This window comes from Ascidia mentula, chromosome 1, assembly GCF_947561715.1.
Source record: "Ascidia mentula chromosome 1, kaAscMent1.1, whole genome shotgun sequence".
Taxonomy (NCBI): Eukaryota; Metazoa; Chordata; class Ascidiacea; order Phlebobranchia; family Ascidiidae; genus Ascidia; species Ascidia mentula.
In genome coordinates this window covers 9,026,363-9,048,473 of record NC_138566.1, presented here as the reverse complement: position 1 = coordinate 9,048,473, position 22,111 = coordinate 9,026,363, and the positions used below count along the sequence as shown (strand labels likewise).

Sequence of the window (22,111 nt, the reverse complement as noted above, 5' to 3'; positions counted from 1 at the left end):
ACCGCAGTGGCTATTGTTTGAAACTGTATTGAATAATAATTTTAAACTAACGTTTTCCGCTAGGTTGGTGTATAGATCTTGTAAATAGCAATAAACAAGCATAAATTATGCAGACAGTGGCAATAAATATGCTAATATTTACAAAATTTTAGGCAAATTTGCCAAACATGTAGCCATAGGTAAAGAATTTTTAATCAGTTTAGAATGGCAACTAAGTTATTTCAAGGGGCTCCCTTTGGCACACAGACTGCAAGGTAGGCCTATGTTTTCAATTTTAATTTTGTCTAAATGATTTGTACAATTTCCTGTGGTAAAATTACTTTAGTTGGTGTGGCAATAAATTCCACTAATATTTTCCATCATATGACATTAAATCAACTCACACTGGGAATTTCACTTAAATTCTGTAATATGCTTTTCATGCAGGTTTGATGTGTCTGGAGTTCATCCTCAAAACAAAGCTCCTGGAACATTTACACAAGTGCCATATTGCAAAAAGTCCACTGATGACCTTCAAAGAAAGTAATAACTTAGAATAATGTGGATCTTTCCTTAGCTTTGCAAATTATTTGCACGAAATTTTTTTTGCAAGATAATTGTGTTTCAGGTTGGCACCTGGGACATATCATGTTGATGTTGGTGGATTTAATGAAAAGTCTGTTGAAGAGCGTTCGTCAGGACCTGGATGGCAGCAAGCCTATGAAACAATGCGTTTGGCAAGCATACCACACTTACTGTACCGGTAAGTATGGTCATTAGCACTTGACACAACAAACTCGCCAATTATTTTCTGTTTGTATCATGTTTTTAGTGAACAATGGTTGAAGAAAAAAGAACAAAAGCGAAAGTTGGGCCCTGGTACATACAATGTAAACCAGCTAGATTTTATTGATTCATTGGAAAGAAAACCTTCAAGTACAAGAGGAATTTGTGCAACTCGTGAACAAAGATTTCGCAATCGTTTTTCTGTAAGCAGCTTCTTTTTCATGTAAAACATCAAAAGCTTTTTTATCGAAATATTTTTCAGAGTGAAACACCAGGGCCAGGGACTTATGGTAAAGGTGGTGCACCATCAGCACTATTGGAGGAAAAACAAGCAAAATCAGCTAGCATTGTGGGAATGTTAGATGCAGGTATAAGCAGTTAACTGATACCCAGCCTGTTGATAAATTTTGTTCAGGTTGGTTAACTTGGAATCCAGTACATTAAAACAACGATAATGCTTTAATTGGAAAAAAACACATATTAATCTGTCTGTACCTTAGCTGAATGATGCTTTTCTTGCTGAAATTTATGTTTGGTTATTGTGTTCTAGGGTCATCTACACCACGCTCACTGCCTACTGTTGGATGTGAACTCGCTCCTGGCCGATATGAAAAAGAGAGCTTTACTGAGCAAATTCTCAACAAAGTAGTCAGCAAACGAGGGCCTTATGATCTGTTCACTGGTGAAAGAAACAAAGCACACAAGACTGGCCATTATGCTGTTGTGGTAAGTGCAAAATATTTATAGGCACAATTTTTAAGGATACATTCGTTGTTTAACAATGGAAATTTTTTAGACTGCTAATGACCTGGGCCCAGGTGAGTATAACCTATCATCATTTCTGAACGTTTGGGATAATGAGCACAGGAAAAAACACGGACAATTCGGAAAGGTTTGTCAATGTTTAAATCAACAATTTCAGATGTATGTGTAATACTATTGTTGTGGGCTTGACTTTGCTAATCACTTTGACGTTAAAGTACTGAATCAATGACATCAATGACAAAATTACCAAAGATTTAACTCCCCGCAGGTGAGACAATATCCCGACCAGCCGCCTGAGAGAGTGTATTGCTGCACACTTTCACAGTGTCCCAGGCGACCAACGAGTCCAGCCCCCAACAGCTATTCTACCGATAAAAAGTCGAAAGAAATGCGAAATTTGCCGCCCTTTCTTTCGTCGGCAGAACGATCAGACAAACGTGCCAACAAGTTCTTCACTGGAAACACGGTCCGTTTAATATTAATCGTGTTATGTGCGTGTGCGTCGTTCGTCTTATGTTTCATTCCACATCACAGTACTGATACGCATGTATCGTATTCCTGTGTCATAACATGCCAACAAGACACAGTCGTTGATTAAAATGCTTTCACAAGCTTATTGTTTAGAATCCGGTTGGAGCTGGTCGGTACAATGTCCAACGCTGGTCCGAAGCCCAGCATCGTTACGGAAGTTGTCACGTGTTTAATTCGACCCAACCGAGATTTTATTCGCGAGAGAAAGATTTTTACATGAAGTAAGAATGAAGTCGTTTTGATTCACGGTCGTGTCCTAATGCCCGATAATAATTGACGCAAACGCTTCACATTAATTTCAGGGAAAGGGTTCGAGCAAAGGATGTTCCTTTATCTGATCGTGTATTTCTTGTCGGTTCTGCAAGACCACGCAAGCAGCGAGCCAACAATGGAGCCCCTTCTTCTGCCTAAACCTACTGCCCTCATTAAGTTGATGAACTACAAGCCATGACAATATGTTACTTGTGTTTAATTCGCGAAGGCCACTGTATGTTTAACGTGAGATTACTTCCTTAATAGTTCAATTGTTCATCCTTCACTGTATACTCCCGAAAATCACAGGGATTAATTATGCGCCTTTTCATCCATCGGTGTTACTGAAGCAACGCTGCTCCAGATTAAATGTTACTGTTTACCGCATGCCTCCCTACGTGGAAAGCGTTAAGTGTCATTATGCAAAGTTGCAACGGGAGACACTTCGGTTTCCTCGTGCACTCGCCGTTGCCAATCGGAAATACTCGAAATTCTGCAAATGGTCGCTGTTGCCGAAATTGGGTTTACCTTGCTGTGCGAACGTTTGCTTCGGGGATAATAATGCTTCCACAAAATAGTCACGTCTTTCTGTTTTTTAAAGAGTTGTCCAATTTTGGGTTTTATCTTTTGCTGGTTAGCATGGTAAAATTTTGTTTTTTACTTCTTTCCCATTCATCACCAACGAAAGGAAACTGTCGTTTCATTTGCAGGCATCTTAACCAAATATCCACCAGTTTTGTTGTTTATTAAAAAGAAATGTTGAACACAGGAATAATGCGAACTCTACCTCCAAATGCAAGCCTTTGGCTGCACCGAACTGCTCCCACTTGGCGCGATTTTGTTTTTCCTCCGCTGTGATATAAGGAGATGCAGCCAAAGGCTCGCATTTGAAGGCAGATAAACTTTTAGAAAGCGAGCATTCTAACGTTTATTGCACTTGAATAATGCGAAGCCTTCGGCTGCAGTTGAGGGTGATGTTTGTCACAGTGAAATCGCGGAATAGAGCCAGTCCAGTGCTGCCAAAAGTAAACACGTCGCTGTGTAGAGCAAATCACAGCGCATCATGCCACATAGGGCCAATGTACGTTGCAGTATTCAGAGCATTGCGACAGTGGTATGTGCGGTTGTTTTTTGTTGTGTGAGAAGCAAAAATCACGCCTAACACTAAGGAACATAACACGGAAGAAACGAATGTGCTGTACACGAGTGAAACAAAAAGTGACATGAAAAGAAGGTGAACGCTGTTTCGGGAAGGGAGAAATACAATGCTTAGTCCCAACTGTCGTCGTCTGCCGCACCACCTCCAAAACCTTAAGTAGAAACGAGGTTTAGGTAAAACCGAATTTGTGTTGTTTTCCTCAGATTATTACAAAATTAAAAACGTCAGATTTTATGGGTGGCATATTTCTACAAACCATGACGTACATACTAAAGCCAAACAAGGATGATGCCAACATACCTCCAGCATCATTATAGTCATAATCTTGAGTTTGTCTGGAACCGAATCCAGATCCTGTATCGTTTCCACCCTATTCAATAGATAACGTTTTTTAATATTGAAATAAAATAACTTTGGTGATGTGACATATTGAAATAAAATAACTTTGGTATTTTAACAAAAAAAAAACTAAACAAAGCTCAAAGAATGGAACAAGAAAATTTTGAGATAAACACAACTTGTGAAAGGTGAATTTTTCAAAACAAACCCTTGGTGGTCCTCGGCCCTTGAAGTTTCCTCGTCTGGTGTCTCGACCACCGAATCCACTCCCGTCTTTTCCGAAACTTGTTCCTACAGCTGACTCCGCACATTCCTCAAGCCATGATGGAACTTCTTGCATAGACTGCACGGAAATTTAAAATTTAGGTTTGCATCTACATTACAAGCTTTGCCATTTAAAATCATGTTTGCTGTGGTTAAAAAAGGGAGATGGACTACTGCTGTTGCAAACTAAAGTTAGCTATGTTTCTGATTACACTGATCAAACAATTCACCAGTTTTTGCTTTATTTTGTGACATTGTGAATAATAAAACAACCTGTTTAGGGACACTGACTCAAAAATGAGGTTTAAGACAAATTTGCCAGTCACAGCAAAATGCCCATTACACCTTATTAGATAAATTACCGAACAAAATCACACTTCAATTATACAACCTTTTCTTATCCATGTACAAACTTACACCAAGCAGTGCAAAAGTTTGTGACACAAAACTTCAATAAAATCTACACTTACATCGGCCAGGATTTTCACAAGAGATCTTGCCAATGTGTAGTTGTTACTATTGTCATAAAATGACGTGGCACGACCCAAGTTCCCACATCTGCCAGTCCTTCCAATTCTGTGTACATATTCATCCACCTCAGACGGAAGATCGTAGTTGACCACATGTTCAACCTGCGCTTTGCATTGCTCGTTAGTCGTGGTTTAACAAACAAGGTGTATACAACAATTATATTACCTTAGGTATGTCGAGTCCTCTTGCAGCAACTGATGTTGCAATAAGAATTGGGCATTTTCCAGACTTGAAGTCTCTCAAGGCCTCCTCCCTTTCTTTTTGCAGCCGATCACTATAAGTGTGAAACAAAGTTAAAGTTTTCAGCAAAGTTAATAAAAAGATGTGAAAAGTTAACTTTGAATAGAAAGGCCAAAGCTGTTACGACATTTTGAACACAGCTGTGTCCATCATCAGTGCTGTAACCAAGTGGCTAAGACTAGTGGAAAGAGTATATTTAGCCATTTATTTGACTACAGCACTGATGAATGGGTACAGCTGTGTTCAAAATGTTTGCCACAAAATATAATAAAAAGGATTGTGACACCAGCTATGTCAAGGCATGTTATGCTGCATGGGAATCTATAACTAAGTCAGTCCTTGATAAACACATTCAAGAATTACATCCCTCATATTAACAGTACTATTCGACTGGTATGAAATAAAAAAAAAGCATATTTACCCATGAATGCTGGTTGTGGGAAAACCTTCTTGACACAGGGAACATGCAAGGAAGTCTGCACTCCTCTTCGTTTCTACAAAAACAAGTGTGCGAGACCCAGTGTCAGCAACATCAGCTAAAAGCTCCATTAGCTTGTTCCTCTTATCACTTTGATCAATCTGTGGGGGAAAAATATTTCACCGTGTTGTAGGTTAAATTATTTGCACTGTATGATAAAGTTTTCACACAACACTTGAGATAAAATTTAAGATAAAAATCGCCAAAAAGTTCTCTATTAAGCTCAGGTGATGTTTAAGAAGAGTTTATTGCCTGCACGATTTCTTGTGTGACATCAGAGCATGCTCCACCAATCCTGCCCACAGTCAAGAACAAGAAGTCATCTCTCAAAAAGTCATGAGCCAACCTGAAAAGGCAACAATTGCACCAGAAGTTTTATTCAATTTTGCTTGTGACCCTTACTTTTGTATTTCATCAGGGAAGGTGGCACTAAACATCAGTGTGTGTCTTTCATTTTTTCCAGGAATTCCAGGGGACTCCACCAGCTTACGAATTTCAGTTTCAAAACCCATGTCTAGCATACGGTCAGCTTCATCCAAAATGATGTATTGCACACTTGACAATCCAATCTGACAAACAAGAATCGGTGTGGAAGAGTACAAGAATTTAAGTTATGACACTTGATCACAATGCAGTTACTTACTTTTCCACGATTGATAAAATCCATGAGTCTGCCAGGGGTGGCAATAAGCATATGGCAGCCTTTCTGGAGTTCCTTTAGCTGATACCCGGTGCTGGTTCCACCATAGGCCACTACTGGACGAACAATGGTTCCGCGGGCAAATTTTCTTGCTTCAAGATAAATCTAGAGAAACAGTCCACATTTACAAATATAACACAGGAAGTATGTCTTAGTATTTTACTCAAACCTGATAAACAAGCTCCCTGGTTGGTCCAACAATAATTGCCTGTGGAAGTTGCTTTTCAGAAAAAGAGGAGGAATCCAATCCACTTCGGATCATGCTTGTAAGTACTGGAAGTAAGAACGCTGCCTAAAAGAAAATTACAAATTTATTGTCTTTCCCTCCAGGTTAATTTTTAGGATATGAAGTGGTCGACTTCTAAAGTCATTTTCCACTAAGGAAAATATTTATGGAATGAAACTGCTCCCAGTGTCCAATGGTTGAAATTACATTTAAAACAAGGAAAAAAAAATGGTTCAAACCGTCTTTCCAGACCCAGTTTGTGCACAAGCCATAAGATCCCTATTGGCCAACACAATGGGCAAACTGAACTTCTGAACTGGTGTCGGGTTGTCGTATTTAGCCTTTTTCACATTTGCCTGCAAACACACGTGTTACAATGTATTCGATCATTCTGTGCCTAAAAATTTCTCACAGCTATTGTTTCTGGGAGGCCAGCTGACTCGAAGGTCGAGATAAATTTGGGAACATCAACACCAGTAACCTCGACCGGAATGGAGTCGTACTTGTTAAAGTTGATTCCTCGTTGCATGCTTTCATATATTTCATCTTCCTCTTCTGGTGGTGGAGGAGGAATGTAGAGAGGGGGACGATCCTTTTTATCATTGTCTGAAACAACTTCTAGATGTGAGATTTTATCTTCATGCAAATCAAACTATATAACAAAGTGGATCTTGCACCATTACTGAAGATAGATTATAAACTACACTGTTGCCAGTTTAAAAAAAAAATAACAAATCATTCCACGTTTTTAAAAATACTGACCACCAGGTGATGGACAATCCTTGGCCATATGACCTTCCTCTCCACATTTAAAGCAACCTTTAGACTTTCCACCACCTTGAAAATATATTTTTAAGTTATACTTTTAAAATAACAAACTTTATCCTATAATTCCCACTATAATTTAGCGTAACCTCAAGCCAAAGACCATTTTCTTCACTTAGGTTTTTTGTTTGCAACAAAATCTTGAAGTAAGCCTTTGTTTATTATAAAACCAATGTATTCTACAAAACTGGCTGTTATACAAACAGTATTATGTTGACTATTATCCACACACTAAGTTATGTTGACTATTATCCACTATAAAGTAAACAAATAAACACCTCCAAAAGATCCACCACTTGGGCAATCCCTTGACATATGACCTTCTTCTCCACATTTAAAGCATCCTTTAGACCTTCCCCCACCTAAAAGGAATTATGTTATAAGTTAATGTATCCAAAAATAAAATAATTTGTCCAAAAGTCCACACACTACCATAACAGCATTATGGCCAACCTAAAGCAAATAATATTAATCTCCACATTTATAATAGGTTTTGCAACAAAATTTAGAGATAGCTATTCTTGTATTCTGTAAATCTAGCTGCTACATAAAAATCTATTTAAAGTTATGTTGAGTATCCACAAATAAACACCCCCAAAAGATCCACCACTTGGACAATCCCTTGACATATGACCTTCCTCTCCACATTTAAAGCATCCTTTAGGCCTTCCACCAAATCCTGAGATGCATGAATTATTTTCAGACTTTTAATTCAGCCAACAAAAAAATCAACTACTGCATAACTGCACAAAAATATGATTATACTGTTTACTGTTGAAACAAGTATATGCAGAAGAAATTAAAATCTTGTATTTTTATTTATGAATCAAACCTTGCTTTCAATAAAATTAGAGAACAGTAAATTTTATTATGTATTGTTTATAAATGAAAACATGTCTTACCCCCACCTGATGATCCACCACTTGGGCAATCTCGAGACATGTGACCTTCTTCACCACATTTAAAGCAGCTTTTTGACCTTCCACCAAATCCTTTGGACAAACAGCAGAGTTTTGAGAAAAATTGCAAGTTGTGAATAGAAGCATTAAAAAGCACCTCCAGTGGATGATCCACCTGTAGGACAATCACGAGACATGTGTCCTTCTTCCCCACATTTAAAGCAGGTCTTTGATCTTCCACCAAAACCTAACAAAAATACGTTGTTATTGTATTCACTAATCTTTTCAAGAACTTCCGGTGCTAAGAATTCTTGACCTCTCTTTTATGTTAAAAACTGAAATCTGTTTCTTAACTATCCTGCTTCCTGCTAATGCTTTAGGTAGGTATTGATTTCAACTTGGACTGAACTATGTTTCTACTGTTAAATATTCTTATCAAACCATTAGATTCTCCCTTTGGGCATTCTCTTGACTTGTGACCTTCCTCTCCGCACTTGAAACAACCCTTTTGTTTTGTATCTTCGACAACCACAATAAATTTTTTAAAAACCCTGATGTTACAATACATTTACAGAGCTGCTAAAACTTACCTCCCGACCCAAATCGATCATTGCCAGCTGGCTGGTCATCAAAACCTAAATAACATGGCAATTATGTCTCTTCAGGTGTTTCTGTAATAAATTTTCAAAAACCATTTTCAACTGTAATTGTGACACACTTAAAAAATGTGTGTGGAGGATTTATCAAGACCTTTTTGCCAATCTGGTGGCTAAACATAGCACATTTTCACAATGCGTATTGCAGCGAAATCAAGCGATATTAAGCTTTAGCCAATTAGCAAGAGACTCGCAAGAAATCAGTTAGTTGCAAAATGTGTTTTTAAAAGTAAATAACTTTTTTTGTCCTAACGATCAACTTCTTTTGTGCACATTTCTCACATGTGATTTAGCTTTTGTTGCGTCATTCTGCATCAAGATAGCGTGAGATTAACAAACTGTTGCATGACAGGCAACTGCTATCACCACATGTTTAATGAAATTAGTCCAGAAATTCACTGACAAAGGCAAAGAGAGATGCAATTATATTTGTAACACTCAGGGTATATTCATTTTTGTCAGTGTTCAAAACTCTGTAGCAAGGTTTGTTGCAAAGAATGCAACAAGGTTAAACATTATGGTTGGTTTAATTTAATTTATTAAATGCTATGTTATACTAAGACATTTCAAACCTCCAGATCCAAATCCGCCAAACCCCTGGCTGTCACCAGGTTTACCAAATCCTAAAAAAAGTAGACTTACTCCTCATTCATTTTTTTACCAATTTTAAACTGCACAACATACCTTCACTTGGTCCATCATTCCAGCCATTGGTTTCTGAACTTGGCCATGCTGAGCCTTTAAAAAAATATATTATTGTGCCTGTTAAATGCTGTGTTGTGCCCCATCAACAGTAAGAAGGCAGAAAAAAGCTTGGGGAAATAAGCTTATTGTCTCTAAGATTGTAGAACAAATCTTGTATGAGAGGAAAACTTATGACTTTGAAGGTTTTTAAGTTTGGGTGTATTGGGAGCTATAAGTTTACACACATAACCCCCCTATTACAGTTAATGGACATGTACAAATTCTTCGAAACCCAACACATACTTTTAAAGTCAGACTTTTCTGTAAAACCGGACGGAGCGTTGTCAAATGAGTTTGTTTGCTTGGTAACTGTAACAAAAATATTAGTTTCTTAATAAAAATACCACTCTTTACTTTTTGTTTTCATATAAAGGCTTCGAAATATGATAAAAATTAGTAGTTTTATGGCTTATAGTATTGTATACCTTTCAAAAATAAGCATTATACCTTTCAAAAATAATGCTAATATTTAATGGCAATATGTACAAAACACAAGCCATAATATGCAGAGCTGTTTGGGATGCTGCAAAATTTGTGTTAAATGACAAGTTTTACATATTGGTATCTTTTATTACGTTAATTTTTTTTTTTTTAAAAAGGAAAACAAAATATCAGTATTTCGTGGTTTTGAACACAACACAATCTACATAAAAGCTCTTCTTTTTTTCAGAAAATATTTTCAGGCTGAATAAGATTTTGTCAGAAAATTGTTTTTTGCAACACCAACTTCACAAAACACCACAAAACCAGACTACAAAAAAACGCTCAACACAAAACTGAAACATACTTTTGTCTGCAAACTTTCCTCTTCCACGACCAAAGCTCATCTTATCATTGAAATCTGCAAAATCAAGCACCATCAACATATCAAAATAAAAACAAAAAATTCGCATAACATACCACTTCGCTGCCCAAATCCACCATCACCACTTCCAGCAAACTTAACAGAAAATGTTTATTAACCATCCATCCATTTGAACATATTAATTGCGACTTACCTGGCTTGTTGGTGCATCAACTCCACTACCCCAATCATCATCATCAAACATGATTAAATTTAAAATACAAAAACTGCAAAAAAACTATGAATTAATTCCCCGCATAGTTGGGATGTTGCCAGAAAAGGATCAAAAAATTTTGCCAACTTATATTTTGTCCATTGATGACTGCTGCCCAGATTGGAAAATTTGTAATTTGCATGAAATATTTTTGTGGATAAAGGACCTTCACATTTATGGGAAAAAATCTGGTACTTATGGGAATGATGTAAGTTTGTAACATACACATGCAGGCATTGGTCTCCGTAAATTTACAGATGACGCAAATCAAACTACAGAAGCATTTTAGAGAAATACAAGAGTATCACAAAAAAATACCACCACATCAAAAACATGGACTGTACCTTAAAAGGAAGTGTTTAAATGACTATTTGCAAAGTAGTTTTGAATGTCCACAGACGATGTAACTACCGCCTTTGTCCAAACAACTTCGATCGGAAAAGAAAGAACACGTTTTTTTCCCGGGAAGAGGTGCAACGGCGCCACTCGCGGAACTTTTAAAAAATGTATGTTTTTTATGCACAAAAGGGGCAAAGTGTATCTGTGTTATTTTATTTAGGTGGTTATTTTTGATCGAGTGCTATCTTGGGACGCATTTTCAAATGCACCAATTTGTCGCGAACAGTTTCTCTATATTCCTTAACTTTTTTAGTATGCAAGTTTATGCCGAGCTGCAAACCGAAAAAGATTGGAAACCACTGTATCAACAAAAGCACCTCTCGCTCCATATGTAAATAATGTTTTATAACCATCAATAAATTAAATTTTCACACTATTGAACTATGTGTGACAATCTTGCCAACTAAGCTGAGACTAATTATTCCTACACTGGGTTTCCTTGGACATTATTTCGCGGATATCTTCGTTCTAACGGCAAACAACAACTAAATAAACAACTATGTTTAAAATAGTATGAATTGTTCTGAAGTTTTGCTTGTTCCAACGAATACGCTTTATCAGACAATAAAAAAAAACGATACGCTGACTGGAACCGAAGCGAAGGCGATGAATAAGTATATGAAGTTAGTGGATTGCCAAATCAAGGGCGAGACTCTGCGTGAGGTAAATTAAAATGCAGAAAGCAGACGATCAAAAGTGTCAATAACCAGGAAACTTTAATCGACTTCATGTTCCCTGTTGAGTTACTTCATTGGTAATTTATGGCGCTTGCAAAAATGCCATCATATTCTATAAGAAAGTATAGTTAGATTGAGACGGGTTTTCCAAAAACCTGTAACTTAAAAAAAATCTTAGCCTATAGTTACGTTAAGATCGACGTGTAAAGGTAGTCACATTCAGGTCCTTTATACGTAGCATATTAATGTTGAGATTAGTCGTAAACACCATGTTCGACAAATGTCAACGTTTTATTCACGTAATAGCCTATAGTCTTCAGGTAATAATGGCGTTCATACCATACGTCAGTTTTGTAACTTTCGGCGACGTTCAATTTGAAAATACAGTGGAACTCGGTTAATCTAGATTCGGCTTATCGGGAAATTTGCCTAATTTGTGCAAACTTGGAGCTACAAATGATCCGTATCTCTTTCTGTTATTCCGGATCTTCGCCAATTTCAAATAAAAGTTGCTTTAGACGGCCTGCATGTTAATCCGGATTAGGATGGATTTTCCTGATTCTTGCTAGCATTCTCAAACCAAACCATTAAACTAAATCAAACGTTTTTTTACTATACCCGTGTACAATGCACCACTTGTCATCACAAAAACAGTAACACCGTTCCGTCCCACCACTTGTATTGTGAAGAAACATTGCTAAAGAACACTTGTACAAAAACATTGCCCTTCTGAGCCTGCAGTATGTGCAACTTGGTCTTGAATTTGGTCGCGGAACGTTAAGAAGTGAACAGGAACGATAACTCGGAATGTCACATTTCGACGCTGACCCCTCGCAGTACCGCCATTTTTTCATTTTTATCGCATGTTGTGCGAGCCTGGTGACATTAAGTTGACATCCCTCCCATATTCTTAATAAACTGTTCCAATTCCGCGTCGTAATCGTCTACATTGTTGTAAATATCTTCTGCTGAAGCTGAATCAAACTGGTCTTCATCGGCTGGAGACCAGCCAGAGTAGTCTCCGCTGCCCTGTGGGTCAAAATTTAAATCATACCCCGTATTGCTGAGGGGGTTCATCGTGTACTGCGCTTCATCCAAAGGATTCACTGAAAACTGTTCGTCTTGTGGCTGAAATGGCAATGTTTGTGTGTTATAAATTAAAATTTAGTACAAAAAATAGTGACAATCTACTATTGCCATTCATAAGCCGTGGCTTATTAAATTACATATGATTTATACACAAAAAAAAAACAATTCCTTACATCAGCAGGGTTATAAGAATCAAACTTGGCCAAATGTTTGTTGTAAAATTCAGGATCCGCAGCATCGGCGGTGGTGTATTGAACACCCTCAGGTGTAAAGAATACCGGTTCATTCTAATAATAGATTAACATGAAACAACGTGTTTAGTTAAACACAACGGCTAACTTTTTTCTAAATAAATTTTAAAAACTACAAACTGATTAACATACAGTCATAAAGGTTTCTTCCGTTGGACTTCCTTGTTTGGCAGGATAATACTGCTTTGTACTTGATGAGGGCCAGTCTGCGGATTGAGCTTCATCCTTTGGAACTCTACCCCAGTTTTGACTTCTTAACGTTTTTAAACCACTCAGCAAACTACATGTAGTTTTGGATAGTTCTTTTTTATCGTCCAAAAACGAAATTAAATCATTCAGTGTATTTTCCAATTTGTCAATGGATCCTTTTCCATCATCTTTTAATGAATCTTCCATACTGACGACAGTCAACTGCAAAAAAATTGATGTTTGCACAGAACCTGCATTGTGTTTGTATACTACACTTTTTATCTAGCATTTGACGGGGGTCATTTTTATGTCTCTATGTTTTTTCAATTGAAGAGCTGCCCCTATGTTACCAGTTGTTTTCTAATTTTCTGGGGGACAAATGCCACATTGCCCCCTCCCTAAAGACCATGATTAAACCCACATGTGGTCACAATGCAACAAAAAATGTTTGTAAAGCAAAAAGTTATGTTTAAACCTAGCATGTCACTTTGCATTGAATACAACAAAAAATTTCCCAACCTTTAGAACTCTGACAGCACATTGTATGTTGTCATTGACAGGATATTTGATCAGATTGCCAATTACACCTAGGATCGCTCGTCCCAAGATTGCAAATCTTTCGAGAACTCCAGACTTGCGTTCCATCATCAGGCTCAAAAAGAGTTCTGCCACAAATTGCGTGAATCCCCTAGCTCTAAATAACAACAAAATTAACAAGAAGTCTACGATTTAGTCGACTGGTGTTTACCGCTCAATTGCTGTTGCTTCACCTTTAAGAGCATCATCCATACTTTTGAACTCATTTTGTGCTTTACTCAGCAATATGCTTCGAAACTTAGGAAGCCCGGTTTCACTTCGAGCTAAAGTGTCACACAACTGAGCACCAAGGTAGCGAAAGTTTGGCTCAACAACACACTAAAAAATGGCGTATCTGTGTCAATGCACATGTCGTTAAAAAGTCAAATTAACAAAACATCATACGGTCTCATATATCGCATCAACAATCTTTTCCACTGTCGTTTCAGGCATTGCATATCCTTTCAGGGATTTCAGCAAACTGGGTACAGTGCTATCAAAGCATGCAGGGTAAATAATAAGGTTGTTGATGCATTCTGTGACACGGATCACTGCATCTGATACAAGAAAAAAAATTAAACAAAACAAATTAATTTACCCAACCGCATTTTTTACCTTCTTCATCAATTGATGGCCGTGTCTGTGCTTTCTTCACCTATATTGCAAACAGGTAAGTTAACTGATTTTTTATTGTGATTTTGGAGTGCTCATAACCAACCTACATTAACTTATTAGCATGTAGCACAGCAGAAATGCTTTTTAAAGCAAGGTAATGGTTGGAGCTTCACACACTAAATATTTGTAGGTAAGAAACGAATCACCACAAACCAATAAATGATTCTTTTTGTCAAACAATTGCTGTTTTAAAGTCTATAGTCTGTGCTCTTAACTATACTTTTTACAATAAAAATTCTAACAAATTTAGTACATTATACTCAACCTTTTGTTTCAGCCGAGCTAATGAATCCTGTTCAGACTGAAAACCAAGGTCATTTAGTGTGCAAAGACCTGGTATGAGAAAATGCTTCATCTGGTTTATTTCACCGAATGGAATTGAAGACAACACCAAACTTTCCAATTCCTCACTTCTAATGGTATTATCAAACTGGTCAGATAAGCTGGGTATTTTATTTTTGTGATCATTGGTACTCTTGTCAACATGGTACTTCCTTGCTGAAGACATCATTTTAACTGGTGTGCTAATTCTAGGTAGTGGTTTAGTTTTGTTTGGACTTGGCTTTAGACTAGGTCCATCCATAGGATTTTGCCAAATGTTTGTTTCAAAAGGGTCAATAATGCTATCCTCGGAAACATGGAGCCAAAATGGTGACATCCAGCTTTGGCCACTGTCCTGCTTTCTTTCAGCTGTATTTGAAACACTGATTTCTTGTATTGATCTAATATTACTCTCAGCTCGTTCTGAGTCAGGGCTTAAAGGCAGATTAAGCTTAGGAATGAGAACTGCTTCCCCACCTTCAACACCTACTTCCACTCTCACCTTGAAACACACATATATATATTTCAAACTATCTTACAATGGGTCTCACATTTAGTATAATAAATAATACAGCACCATAAGAAGGTATATTAGCAGGAAATGTGCATAAGCTATATCTAAGGTAAGAGCCAACTTACGTTGAAAGACCGAGGAACAAACTCTGTGGCAGTAGCAGACAAATTTGATTTTTCCAGGATTTCAGATGATTTTGTCACTGTTTTGAGAAAAAAAGCTTTACGATGAACTGCAGCTCAAAACAAAACAATATATATAAAACCAACCTGCTTTATCTTCAGTCTCCTGAGACAATATTCCAAGTTGTTTATCACGATAAAGTTTTAATGTTTCAGCAGATTGAAAAGGAGCAGCAGCTTTAGTAAGATCTATAGTTGAAGCAAATTTAAGTAAAAAATGCTTTGCTCAATGTTGAAGAAAATACATAAAGGATGATTTAAAACCATAATAATAGACAAATGCAAACACTTTGGGACTAAAAACCTTTGCTTACCTTGTTGCACTGCTGCCAATGCTCCTTTTGAGATAGTGGTTGGTTTTCTCATTATATCTGTTTCAATTTCTTTGGCTTTTTCAGCAGCTTTTTTCATTCTGTCAACTTTAACATCTGTAAAAAAATTTAACAACTTTTTTCACTTATACATGGGATGTTAAAGCGAGTGCGGGTGTTAATCCCTTGTCAATACCGATGTTAATGTATTTTACACAAGTTTTACATTTCACAAAAAAATATTTGCATATTTTTACCAGCTGATTCTGAATTGTCATTTGTGTTTAGAGGATTCACAAAGGTATTCCAGTTTTGTGATGGTCCTGCAGTAAAGTTGCTTGAAGGATAGTTGGCATGTGGTTGTTGCACTTGGCTATACGATTGGGGAGGATTATGCATGTTGTTACCGGATACATTCAACTGTTGCACAGGATTCTGGGGTGAATTATATCCACTTGTTTGGCTACTAGGTTGATAGTAAATGTCTGAATAAGTTCTATCCACTGGTGCCTGTGGTGGCTGTTGGTTTGGATACCTAAGTGATTCCCTCATTGATGACATATTGTAGTTTGTGTCCAAGCTGCTGGTTTGGCTATACCAGCTAGTTTGAGCAGGGGCAGAAAAGCCATCATCCGTGCTTGCTGGATTTGTGTGTTGTTGTGCATTAGATGTCCCGATGCAACTTGGGTCCCACATATCAATTTTAGAGTTTGGATCCCATACTCCGGTGTCTGAGTGGTGAGCTTGATTTGACATGATTGTCTTCAGCAAGTTAGAGTTAGGAACAGTTACAACTATTTTTTTTGATCAATAGTAAAATATACACAAACTCTCTCTATGAAAATACATATATTTTGATACAAAATAAAAAAATGTTTGTAAAAAAGCGTAGATCTCCCACTGACTACTTGGATTGGTTTTGGGATAAAAGCGCTAAAATTCTTTCAAAAAGTGTTGCTTTTAGAATACTGAGGATGTCGCATAGGCGAAATATATATATTCAAAAAAAACATCTTGGTTGGATGATTAGGTAGCCAATAGCCATCTAGGCCAGTCCTAGTTATCACTTTTTAATACAAAACAAACACATGTTAGCTCTGCAGCAGCATGTTGCTTCAATATTCATGGTTAACCAAATACGATTTGATTAAACCTCTTTGTTGAAATACAAATTGGCCCAGCAAAATTCCCCGAACGCAAAAAATAATAGTATGTTAAGGACTTGTCGCAAATTTTCTTAACTCTCCGATAAAGTGCTCATGCGTGCAACAAAACAACTACCTTACCACTCTCATTCTGGCAGAATTCTGGCAGAATAATTTTGCAAATTTGCCACATTCTACAAGGTACAACAGACATTTACTCAAAAATTGTTTTTTTTGGATTAGAATCAAATTACAGAGATGAGCAAGCAGATCAAACCTCAAAAAACATTTAAACAACATTTTCCGCAGCTGTATCAATCAAAAAAATCGCGAATTAAAAAAATCGCCTAGTTTTGCGATTCAGCATAATGGCGGCATGCGAAAAACTAGTCTAATACAAAGAATTCTGCTCGGCGTTCTTGCAATAGGTGCCAATATTGACCAATATCAAGAGAACGGAAATTTAATTCTCTACAACATGCAATTAACAAATTTGAAATTAAGGTGCCGGATGACCTTCAAATCGCCGATTGAAGACGACCCGCTTTGAGCGAATCAGCAGCGTAATGGCGTAATGTCGGCATGCGAAAAACTTCCCTATTAAAACAATTCTGCTCGGCCTTCTGGCAATAGGTGCCAATATTGACCAATATCAAGAGAACGGAAATTTAATTCTCTACAACATGCAATTAACAAATTTGAAATTAAGGTGCCGGATGACCTTCAAATCGCCGATTGAAGACGACCCGCTTTGAGCGAATCAGCAGCGTAATGGCGTAATGTCGGCATGCGAAAAACTTCCCTATTAAAACAATTCTGCTCGGCGTTCTGGCAATAGGTGCCAATACTGACCAATATCAAGAGAACGGAAATTTAATTCTCTACAACATGCAATTAACAAATTTGAAATTAAGGTGCCGGATGACCTTCAAATCGCCGATTGAAGACGACCCGCTTTGAGCGAATCAGCAGCGTAATGGCGTAATGTCGGCATGCGAAAAACTTCCCTATTAAAACAATTCTGCTCGGCGTTCTGGCAATAGGTGCCAATATTGACCAATATCAAGAGAACGGAAATTTAATTCTCTACAACATGCAATTAACAAATTTGAAATTAAGGTGCCGGATGACCTTCAAATCGCCGATTGAAGACGACCCGCTTTGAGCGAATCAGCAGCGTAATGGCGTAATGTCGGCATGCGAAAAACTTCCCTATTAAAACAATTCTGCTCGGCGTTCTGGCAATAGGTGCCAATATTGACCAATATCAAGAGAACGGAAATTTAATTCTCTACAACATGCAATTAACAAATTTGAAATTAAGGTGCCGGATGACCTTCAAATCGCCGATTGAAGACGACCCGCTTTGAGCGAATCAGCAGCGTAATGGCGTAATGTCGGCATGCGAAAAACTTCCCTATTAAAACAATTCTGCTCGGCGTTCTGGCAATAGGTGCCAATATTGACCAATATCAAGAGAACGGAAATTTAATTCTCTACAACATGCAATTAACAAATTTGAAATTAAGGTGCCGGATGACCTTCAAATCGCCGATTGAAGACGACCCGCTTTGAGCGAATCAGCAGCGTAATGGCGTAATGTCGGCATGCGAAAAACTTCCCTATTAAAACAATTCTGCTCGGCCTTCTGGCAATAGGTGCCAATATTGACCAATATCAAGAGAACGGAAATTTAATTCTCTACAACATGCAATTAACAAATTTGAAATTAAGGTGCCGGATGACCTTCAAATCGCCGATTGAAGACGACCCGCTTTGAGCGAATCAGCAGCGTAATGGCGTAATGTCGGCATGCGAAAAACTTCCCTATTAAAACAATTCTGCTCGGCGTTCTGGCAATAGGTGCCAATATTGACCAATATCAAGAGAACGGAAATTTAATTCTCTACAACATGCAATTAACAAATTTGAAATTAAGGTGCCGGATGACCTTCAAATCGCCGATTGAAGACGACCCGCTTTGAGCGAATCAGCAGCGTAATGGCGTAATGTCGGCATGCGAAAAACTTCCCTATTAAAACAATTCTGCTCGGCCTTCTGGCAATAGGTGCCAATATTGACCAATATCAAGAGAACGGAAATTTAATTCTCTACAACATGCAATTAACAAATTTGAAATTAAGGTGCCGGATGACCTTCAAATCGCCGATTGAAGACGACCCGCTTTGAGCGAATCAGCAGCGTAATGGCGTAATGTCGGCATGCGAAAAACTTCCCTATTAAAACAATTCTGCTCGGCGTTCTGGCAATAGGTGCCAATATTGACCAATATCAAGAGAACGGAAATTTAATTCTCTACAACATGCAATTAACAAATTTGAAATTAAGGTGCCGGATGACCTTCAAATCGCCGATTGAAGACGACCCGCTTTGAGCGAATCAGCAGCGTAATGGCGTAATGTCGGCATGCGAAAAACTTCCCTATTAAAACAATTCTGCTCGGCGTTCTGGCAATAGGTGCCAATATTGACCAATATCAAGAGAACGGAAATTTAATTCTCTACAACATGCAATTAACAAATTTGAAATTAAGGTGCCGGATGACCTTCAAATCGCCGATTGAAGACGACCCGCTTTGAGCGAATCAGCAGCGTAATGGCGTAATGTCGGCATGCGAAAAACTTCCCTATTAAAACAATTCTGCTCGGCGTTCTGGCAATAGGTGCCAATATTGACCAATATCAAGAGAACGGAAATTTAATTCTCTACAACATGCAATTAACAAATTTGAAATTAAGGTGCCGGATGACCTTCAAATCGCCGATTGAAGACGACCCGCTTTGAGCGAATCAGCAGCGTAATGGCGTAATGTCGGCATGCGAAAAACTTCCCTATTAAAACAATTCTGCTCGGCGTTCTGGCAATAGGTGCCAATATTGACCAATATCAAGAGAACGGAAATTTAATTCTCTACAACATGCAATTAACAAATTTGAAATTAAGGTGCCGGATGACCTTCAAATCGCCGATTGAAGACGACCCGCTTTGAGCGAATCAGCAGCGTAATGGCGTAATGTCGGCATGCGAAAAACTTCCCTATTAAAACAATTCTGCTCGGCGTTCTGGCAATAGGTGCCAATATTGACCAATATCAAGAGAACGGAAATTTAATTCTCTACAACATGCAATTAACAAATTTGAAATTAAGGTGCCGGATGACCTTCAAATCGCCGATTGAAGACGACCCGCTTTGAGCGAGTCAGCAGCATAATGGCGTAATGTCGGCATGCGAAAAACTTCCCTATTAAAACAATTCTGCTCGGCGTTCTGGCAATAGGTGCCAATATTGACCAATATCAAGAGAACGGAAATTTAATTCTCTACAACATGCAATTAACAAATTTGAAATTAAGGTGCCGGATGACCTTCAAATCGCCGATTGAAGACGACCCGCTTTGAGCGAATCAGCAGCGTAATGGCGTAATGTCGGCATGCGAAAAACTTCCCTATTAAAACAATTCTGCTCGGCCTTCTGGCAATAGGTGCCAATATTGACCAATATCAAGAGAACGGAAATTTAATTCTCTACAACATGCAATTAACAAATTTGAAATTAAGGTGCCGGATGACCTTCAAATCGCCGATTGAAGACGACCCGCTTTGAGCGAGTCAGCAGCGTAATGGCGTAATGTCGGCATGCGAAAAACTTCCATATTAAAACAATTCTGCTCGGCGTTCTGGCAATAGGTGCCAATATTGACCAATATCAAGAGAACGGAAATTTAATTCTCTACAACATGCAATTAACAAATTTGAAATTAAGGTGCCGGATGACCTTCAAATCGCCGATTGAAGACGACCCGCTTTGAGCGAATCAGCAGCGTAATGGCGTAATGTCGGCATGCGAAAAACTTCCCTATTAAAACAATTCTGCTCGGCGTTCTGGCAATAGGTGCCAATATTGACCAATATCAAGAGAACGGAAATTTAATTCTCTACAACATGCAATTAACAAATTTGAAATTAAGGTGCCGGATGACCTTCAAATCGCCGATTGAAGACGACCCGCTTTGAGCGAATCAGCAGCGTAATGGCGTAATGTCGGCATGCGAAAAACTTCCCTATTAAAACAATTCTGCTCGGCGTTCTGGCAATAGGTGCCAATATTGACCAATATCAAGAGAACGGAAATTTAATTCTCTACAACATGCAATTAACAAATTTGAAATTAAGGTGCCGGATGACCTTCAAATCGCCGATTGAAGACGACCCGCTTTGAGCGAATCAGCAGCGTAATGGCGTAATGTCGGCATGCGAAAAACTTCCCTATTAAAACAATTCTGCTCGGCGTTCTGGCAATAGGTGCCAATATTGACCAATATCAAGAGAACGGAAATTTAATTCTCTACAACATGCAATTAACAAATTTGAAATTAAGGTGCCGGATGACCTTCAAATCGCCGATTGAAGACGACCCGCTTTGAGCGAATCAGCAGCGTAATGGCGTAATGTCGGCATGCGAAAAACTTCCCTATTAAAACAATTCTGCTCGGCGTTCTGGCAATAGGTGCCAATATTGACCAATATCAAGAGAACGGAAATTTAATTCTCTACAACATGCAATTAACAAATTTGAAATTAAGGTGCCGGATGACCTTCAAATCGCCCATTGAAGACGACCCGCTTTGAGCGAATCAGCAGCGTAATGGCGTAATGTCAATAAAAACTTCCTTATTACAACAATTCTGCTCGGCGTTCTTGTAGTAGGTGCCAATATTGACCAATATCAAGAGAACGGAAACTTAATCAGGTAGAATATCTATTCACAATGTAAAGGAGTTGTCACCCTGTTTCCTAATAGTGGGAAAGGTTTTCTATATTCCCAAATTATCGCCCGATACCTTTGCTAAACATGGACTACAAGATCTCCTTAAAAGTCGTCAACGCAAGATACGTGGTTTTCTATCGAAGGAGCGACACGGCTTCCAACCGCACCGATATATAGGGTCAAATATCCGGTTGCTGTTCGACATTATTGACATTAGGGACCATTACCATGTTTCCACATAGGCCTACATGCAAATTTTCGACACCATATTTCTTGGAATCGTTTGACATAGAACGTGGCCTCAGACAAGATGACCCACTCTCCTTAACTTTGTTCGTGGTCTGCATGAATAAAAATCATCCCCGTTTGCATTGTTTTTACAAAAGGTTCGGATACTGATTTCTCAAAAATCTTAAAAAAATAATTGAATTAAACTTTCTCCCTTCCCCGAAAAAGCCAACATAGTTATGAACCTTTGGGCGACCAGAGGAATAACCCTTATCGGGAAGATAACTATAGCCATAATAGGAAAGAAATAAAAGCGTTACCATATCTTAAATT

The 22,111-nt window shown here is 38.1% G+C and overlaps 4 protein-coding genes across 4 annotated transcripts; 1 reads left to right on the top strand and 3 right to left on the bottom strand.

The window, feature by feature from the left end:
* Window positions 1–116: 116 nt before the first annotated feature.
* LOC145904807 (ciliary microtubule-associated protein 2-like) lies at window positions 117–3,055 on the top strand. The gene is made up of 10 exons (XM_082992398.1): window positions 117–254; window positions 427–522; window positions 608–742; window positions 812–968; window positions 1,028–1,133; window positions 1,316–1,491; window positions 1,562–1,657; window positions 1,799–1,996; window positions 2,155–2,282; window positions 2,364–3,055. Exons 1-10 carry the CDS (start codon window positions 205–207, stop codon window positions 2,470–2,472), a joined length of 1,251 nt encoding a protein of 416 aa, XP_082848524.1. The 5' UTR covers window positions 117–204; the 3' UTR covers window positions 2,473–3,055.
* Window positions 3,056–3,229: 174 nt separating this feature from the next.
* Window positions 3,230–10,850, bottom strand: LOC145904791 (ATP-dependent RNA helicase DDX4-like). Its single transcript, XM_082992397.1, has 25 exons — window positions 10,777–10,850; window positions 10,373–10,445; window positions 10,275–10,314; window positions 10,162–10,215; window positions 9,618–9,683; window positions 9,315–9,368; window positions 9,203–9,253; window positions 8,565–8,609; window positions 8,132–8,221; window positions 7,978–8,067; window positions 7,668–7,754; window positions 7,354–7,437; window positions 7,013–7,087; window positions 6,663–6,856; window positions 6,490–6,606; window positions 6,194–6,316; window positions 5,968–6,129; window positions 5,727–5,893; window positions 5,577–5,670; window positions 5,268–5,425; window positions 4,772–4,880; window positions 4,546–4,707; window positions 4,020–4,154; window positions 3,773–3,842; window positions 3,230–3,623 (listed from the first exon to the last, which is right to left on the bottom strand). The coding sequence occupies exons 2-25, from the start codon at window positions 10,421–10,423 to the stop codon at window positions 3,583–3,585; spliced, it is 2,319 nt and encodes a 772-aa protein (XP_082848523.1). The 5' UTR covers window positions 10,424–10,445; window positions 10,777–10,850; the 3' UTR covers window positions 3,230–3,582.
* A 1,326-nt stretch (window positions 10,851–12,176) lies between these two features.
* On the bottom strand, window positions 12,177–16,447 carry LOC145902151 (uncharacterized). Its single transcript, XM_082990024.1, has 11 exons — window positions 15,874–16,447; window positions 15,620–15,733; window positions 15,393–15,494; window positions 15,249–15,325; window positions 14,229–14,268; window positions 14,019–14,170; window positions 13,786–13,952; window positions 13,557–13,731; window positions 12,981–13,259; window positions 12,771–12,884; window positions 12,177–12,636 (listed from the first exon to the last, which is right to left on the bottom strand). The coding sequence occupies exons 1-11, from the start codon at window positions 16,370–16,372 to the stop codon at window positions 12,394–12,396; spliced, it is 1,962 nt and encodes a 653-aa protein (XP_082846150.1). The 5' UTR covers window positions 16,373–16,447; the 3' UTR covers window positions 12,177–12,393.
* LOC145913098 (uncharacterized) lies at window positions 14,366–15,189 on the bottom strand. Its single transcript, XM_083000635.1, has 2 exons — window positions 15,182–15,189; window positions 14,366–15,139 (listed from the first exon to the last, which is right to left on the bottom strand). The coding sequence occupies exons 1-2, from the start codon at window positions 15,187–15,189 to the stop codon at window positions 14,512–14,514; spliced, it is 636 nt and encodes a 211-aa protein (XP_082856761.1). The 3' UTR covers window positions 14,366–14,511.
* Window positions 16,448–22,111: the final 5,664 nt, after the last annotated feature.